The sequence below is a fragment of the Dryas octopetala genome, chromosome 5, assembly GCF_963921425.1.
Source record: "Dryas octopetala chromosome 5, drDryOcto1.1, whole genome shotgun sequence".
NCBI classification, from domain to species: Eukaryota; Viridiplantae; Streptophyta; class Magnoliopsida; order Rosales; family Rosaceae; genus Dryas; species Dryas octopetala.
In genome coordinates this window covers 19,847,902-19,853,901 of record NC_141370.1, presented here as the reverse complement: position 1 = coordinate 19,853,901, position 6,000 = coordinate 19,847,902, and the positions used below count along the sequence as shown (strand labels likewise).

Sequence of the window (6,000 nt, the reverse complement as noted above, 5' to 3'; positions counted from 1 at the left end):
ATCGATTCAAAATTTCAAACTAAGTCCGGCCATTCTGTTTTGTCAAATAAAATTAAATAAATTAGATAATATTACATTAATCGTTGCTGTGAACCTCATTTTGATTTTGAATATTGTGGATAAGATCCATCCTATCTCATCCTCTCTATAGTCTGATCTCATCAGGAGTTGTGATCAATATTATTAATTAGTATTAAACTGCCCAAAGACATGTGAGAAATAACAGCAATACATTATGCATCTGCCTTGCATAATAATCCAAGGTTTAAAATCTGACTTGTCGAGATGCTGGGAGACTGCAAGTCTATTTGTATTCATTTTTATCTTTTTGATGACTTTAGGTTATATTTTACAGAAACTAGGTAATAGATATTGATGTTAGAGTAAATTCATGCCAATCCACAAAACAGCTCCTTTATTTCCATTAGACATATACTACTAAACAGAAGATCTGAAGGTTCACCGAGACACAAAATAACTCCAGACTGAAAAGACTGGAGACGATAATAGAAAAGGAGGCTCAAGTCTCAGATACAAAAGGGAGCAAGCTAAGGGTGAGAGAGTGAAATACTCAGAGAGCCTTGAGGATATCATCAGCACTGGAGACTGTGAATTCTCCCCCAGCTTCAATATTTGCAGCCTTCACCTTGAGGTCTTCAACCAAGAGAGCAAACCTCCTTGAGCGAGTTCCAAGTCCTTTTTCTGAAAGGTCAAGCTCCAGGCCGAGATCATGGGTGTATTTTGCTGACCCATCAGCAAGGAAAAGGACATGCTTGTTATCAGGGTATGTTTTAGCCCATGCCTTCATCACAAAAGGGTCATTCACTGCAAACAGGAATCAAACCCTTAAGTTTCCTATCAGACTATAGACTCGGATTCAACAGCATTTCAGATAGATCAATCAGAGTACACCGCCAAGCATGTTTGATTCATTACGATCTTGCTTTGTCCACAAAGAAGAGAATAAAGATGTATATGAACTTTTGTTTTTTTCATCATTCACAGAGAAAAAACGATATGTTCAGTCAAGATAAAATCTACAAAACTCAACTTGGGTTAACCTTTGGAAAACATGGAAAGGAACTGATGCAAAGAATTGTCAATCTACAAAACTCAATTCACCATCTTTCCCTTCCAAATTGCCATAAGAATATACCAAAAGTTTAGTTACACAACATGAGTATCCAAATTATATGTAACACAAACACCCAAATATAAGTGCCAACAAGACGAAAACCTTCACACACAATATCCTAAAATGCTTTGCTGAAGTTGCATCATATTCTCTCATAAGTGCAGAAAGAGGTACAAAGAATTTGCATATTCTCTCATTAACTGATGCGGCAGCTTCAGTGACACCACCACATCAAGTAATGAAAAAACACCAGAAATGCCTTGCACCATGTAGAAGGGGTGGTTGATAGCACGGCAAACCAATCTAATCTTAGGAAGCCGTGTTTATGCATGTTTAATGTGGAAGAATAAAAAACAAACCAACTACAAGTCTGCTATAGATTATTCGCTTTTAAAAATGCAAAGATGTTCAAACTTCAAACCCAACACATGATGATCGATCAACCATGGAAGGAAACACTTGATTACTTACAATCACTAATTGCACACAAAGGAAGCACTAATTTAGTCATTCAAGTAAGTTCCTCGACCTTAAAACATTTATTGAAGTCACTCACTTTATGAATTCACACCTCAATCAAATTCAAAGATCAACCAAAGGTGACAATTCCATTGTGTCCTACTTATATCACAGATATTATGAATGCAAGTGTCACCATAATTGCTGCTTGTAAATTGTAATTAGCAGAACAATTCATGGAGTTAGAGAGTTATACCGCTAATACAGAGAATTTTATCAACACCCTTTGATTTGAACTCGTCTGCTCTCTCAATGAAGCCGGGCACATGCTTCAAACTGTACAACCAAGCAAAAACCAATTTTAATAATACAAACTGTAAGAATCAATGATACTCACACATCTACACCCGTCCGATTCAAATCAGCTACTATTCTAAACCGTCCATTTCATAAATAAAATTAAAAAATCCAACCGCCTTAACACATGTTCACGAGGGTAAATTAGGAAATAAAAATTCAGAGCAGACGAATTTGTCCATTTACGACGCCGTATTTGCTTGCCAAGGAAGCAGACAAAAAAAAAAAGGAAAAGAACCGATCACTGACCAACCAGCAATGCGGAGCTCATTTTCTCGGCAACCAAACAGAGCGTTAACACAAACTATCTATCCCTAATACCCGAAGATCGAGAGATTGAGTTACCTGCAAGTGGGAGTGAAGGCACCAGGAACGCCGAAGAGGATGACCTTTTTACCGGCGGCGAGAGAGTGGATGTTGACCACTTGGACCTGGTCCTGCTCGTCGAAGTAGGACAGAGTACCGTCTGGAATCACATCGCCAACAGCAATCGGAGCCATAGCTTCTGATCAAGGATGATGGTGATTCACTGATTGGACGGTGGAGTATGAAAGCTAGGATATGGAGTCGGAGTACACGAAGCGTTTTTGTGCAGTGTTTATATATATGGAGTGGAGTGTGATGGACCTGAGGGGCTTTGTTAGCTGGATTTGATATTTATTTTGGAGTCCGGTCTGAATATAATTTAATTTTTTTTTATAAACTGGTCTGAGCATAAGTGTATAACTGAAATTTTGAAAGCAACATTATAGGCACAAAACTTGTGGATTGTTGGATTTATGTGAAAAAAAAATGATAAATAACCAATATATATCTGTAGAGTAATGAAACCTGTCCATGTTGAGCATTTGACCGCATATGGAGAGGTCAGTCATGATTGTCGGTCACAACTTTATTTTATTTCAAATAAAAAAAATATCTACACAATATAGGTTTTAAAACTTTAACAAATATGATAATATTTTATTAAAAAATATTAAAGAGATCATCATATCATTATATCACATGATTCATTTTTTATTTCTTCCTCTTCCTCTTTTTAACAAAGTTGGTACAATGAGGACATGATCCTTCTATTATTTTTCTATTGCATTTACTCAAGTGATCCACATAACTTCAAATCTTACAAATTATAATTAAGAAAGAAGAGTTTGAAATCAAGAAACAAATCTGTAAATCAAGCAGATAAGACAATTGAATACTCTCTTGAGTTGGGCATATCTTCCTCTTTCATGATGCCTTCTCCCTGGTCAGCATCCCAAATCTTTTTATCCTCACAAGACCCATATGCCCAACTACACAGTAAATAGTAAAAGAAATTAACCACACTCAAAGCAGTGAGAAGCCAATAGTAGTAATCATAGTGACCCTTGTTAAGGTTATTTGATACCCAGCTGACCCCCCCCTTTCTTTGTCACATCATCCACAGTGGTCACAATGAGACTCCCAACCAAGCTCCCCACTCCAAACCCAAGTGTCAAAAGAGCAATTGCAATGCTAGACATGCTGTTGGGGAACTGAGAGTAGTAGAACTCCAATTGCCCAATTGCATTGAAAGCCTCACCTAGTCCAGTGAGGCAGTGCTGTGGCACTAACCACCTTGCAGACATGCTCACCACACCCATATGATCTGAAAATCCCTCTTGAATTGCCACGCTTCTTCGACGCCTCTCCACCTCTCCTGCCACAGCACTGGCCAGGCAAGAGACTGCTAGCCCAGCGCCAATGCGTTGCTTGAAGCTAAGCCCACGAGGCCTTTTCGTGTACTTGGATATCAATGGCACTAAAATTCGATCATAGAGGGCCACCCAAATTGTCATTGTGAGAATGCCAAATAGGGAGAAGGAGGCTGCTGGGATTTTGATGTTGAACAACAAGTTTCTGTCCATGGTGGTTGCTTGGAGCACAGGAAATGCGTGCTGGGTGATGGTCACTGCAATCATGATGCCAGAGGACCAAATCGGAATCACTCTGATCAGTGCTTTCAGCTCTTCTACTTGTCTAACAGTGCACAGACTCCATGGATCTATGGCCAACCCATCAGGGCTTAAGTCCTTGGCAGGACTTCTAATCATGCAAGCTTTGTTCAGAAACCTAAAACGAGCCAATTATTAAAAATGCATATGATTAAAACCAAATATTGTTGTATATATTACATTTCTCTCGCAACATGTATGTGGCCGAATATACTGTTATATAGTATGATGAGACCACATATATGTTGTAGGATAGAGGTAAGCAATGTGGGTTCAGACAAAAATTCCTCATCAAATAGGTGGTTTTCTATGCATATATAACAAGGCCTAAAATGTGATAGCTAAGTATCATAAGCATATACCATGATATTTTTTAACATGATTATGGTCATATTATACCTTAGTCTATCTGTTGGAGTGACAAGCTTTGAACCTAGCTTTGTGACTATACCATCCATCAAAATTCTTTGGAGGCAAAGCTAAGTGTCTGTTTTTCCATGCTGCAGCAATCGCTTGAACTAATCCAAGAGACAAGTTCTTGTTTGGGGGTTCTCTAACATAAAGGGAAGAGCCCAACAAAAACAGGACAGTGGACAAGAGCATGAGTCCTACAGGGACCCCAAAACCCACAACCCAACCAGCAGCATCTTGAATATAAACTATGACTGTCACTGCAAGCATGACTGAGATTCCAACTGAAGCATAGTACCAATTGAAGAAGCTCTGCAAGATCCTTTCGTTCTTCGGGTTGTCCGGCTTGTTCAATTGGTCTGCACCAAAAGCTAATGAACATGGTTTGATACCACCAGACCCAATGGACATTAAACCAAATGAGAAGAAGAGAAGCAAGAGCTGTGCTGGCTTTGGTGAAACACATTTGTCTGTAATTTGCATTCTGTTGCAATGGGTTGGCCTTGCTTGTGTAAATATTGCTGTTAACCATAACACAATCATTCCCTACAAAAGCCCATTTTGATCACTTTGTATGTGACAATATATACATATACAAAATAATTCTATAGAGGAGTTGAGGTAATGAATTTTCTTACAAATAGGCTGATGATTGTTCCCAATGCAATCACACGAAACCGACCCAAGTGAGAATCAGAGACAAAAGCCCCTATGATTGGGGTGAAATTGCTTATGGCTGACCACAAGAACAGAATATTAGCTCCAGTGGCAGCATCCAAGTTATATTCATACAGCAAGTACAAGATCATATTTGCATGAAGCCCAAAGCTTGCAACCTTTTCAAATGCCTCATTTGCTGCACCACATATATATGAATTCATAAATTAAACTTTGGTAATTCTCAAAGTAAAATAATTTTGTAACATTAGGATGTGACAAATATATTTTATGAGCTTACAGATGATAAAAGGCATGGTTCTAAGGCCACCCTTCTTGCTTGCAACATGTTGGGTGGTCTTCATTTGCTTCGAAGAGACCTCCATTTCCTCTGCAAGGATGATCGATCGAATTGGTCTCAGAATTATGAATTTTTTGTTGATGATATGATCAAAGAATCAATACATGAATGATTAAGACAACAAAAAATCCACCATCATAATCATTGTTATCATTTAAAAACAATTAAAACATAATCATTAACTTTTTTTTTTCAGCCACGTACGGCATGCATCTTTCAGTTTGGATTGCACAATGCGTGCAATTAATGTTGATTTATTTAATACTAGAAGAAGCCAATAATATTGGTGCTATATATGTGGTGAATTACAACATTGTCACATAGAGGTTATCATCACCGTATAGAGAGAGAGAGAGAGAGAGAGAGAGAGAGAGAGAGAGAGAGAGAGAGAGAGAGAGAGAGAGAGAGAGAGAGAGAGAGGCACTGTTTTGACTAGCAGGAGACTTGCTCTTCTTTAAGTTCTTGGGTCACAAGTTCACAACTAAGCAGAAGACAGATGAGTGTGGATGGGTTCGAGGCCCATCAATTTAAGGAAGAAAGGAAATTCGTTTCAAGATACTCCACGGTCAACTATTTTTTTGTCTTGTCTGCATGGAACCACAGAAGCATGCGAATCACCAATACTCGTTATAAGAGGACAAAAA

At 38.4% G+C, this 6,000-nt stretch overlaps 1 protein-coding gene and 1 pseudogene across 1 annotated transcript; both read right to left on the bottom strand.

The window, feature by feature from the left end:
- Positions 1–398: 398 nt before the first annotated feature.
- On the bottom strand, positions 399–2,543 carry LOC147285430 (peroxiredoxin-2-like). The gene is made up of 3 exons (XM_086244569.1): positions 2,297–2,543; positions 1,851–1,930; positions 399–825 (listed from the first exon to the last, which is right to left on the bottom strand). The coding sequence occupies exons 1-3, from the start codon at positions 2,449–2,451 to the stop codon at positions 572–574; spliced, it is 489 nt and encodes a 162-aa protein (XP_086100695.1). The 5' UTR covers positions 2,452–2,543; the 3' UTR covers positions 399–571.
- Positions 2,544–3,128: 585 nt separating this feature from the next.
- On the bottom strand, positions 3,129–5,393 carry LOC147285429 (protein NRT1/ PTR FAMILY 1.2-like; annotated as a pseudogene).
- Positions 5,394–6,000: the final 607 nt, after the last annotated feature.

What these genes read in the sequence shown, in the direction of transcription:
- LOC147285430 (XM_086244569.1), bottom strand. Translation starts at nt 2,451, where the DNA reads ATGGCTCCGATTGCTGTTGGCGATGTGATTCCAGACGGTACTCTGTCC. An exon ending in GCCTTCACTCCCACTTGCAG is followed by an intron (nt 1,931 to 2,296) that starts GTAACTCAATCT and finishes TTGGTTGTACAG; the next exon opens with TTTGAAGCATGTGCCCGGCT. An exon ending in TAAAATTCTCTGTATTAGCG is followed by an intron (nt 826 to 1,850) that starts GTATAACTCTCT and finishes TCCTGTTTGCAG; the next exon opens with TGAATGACCCTTTTGTGATG.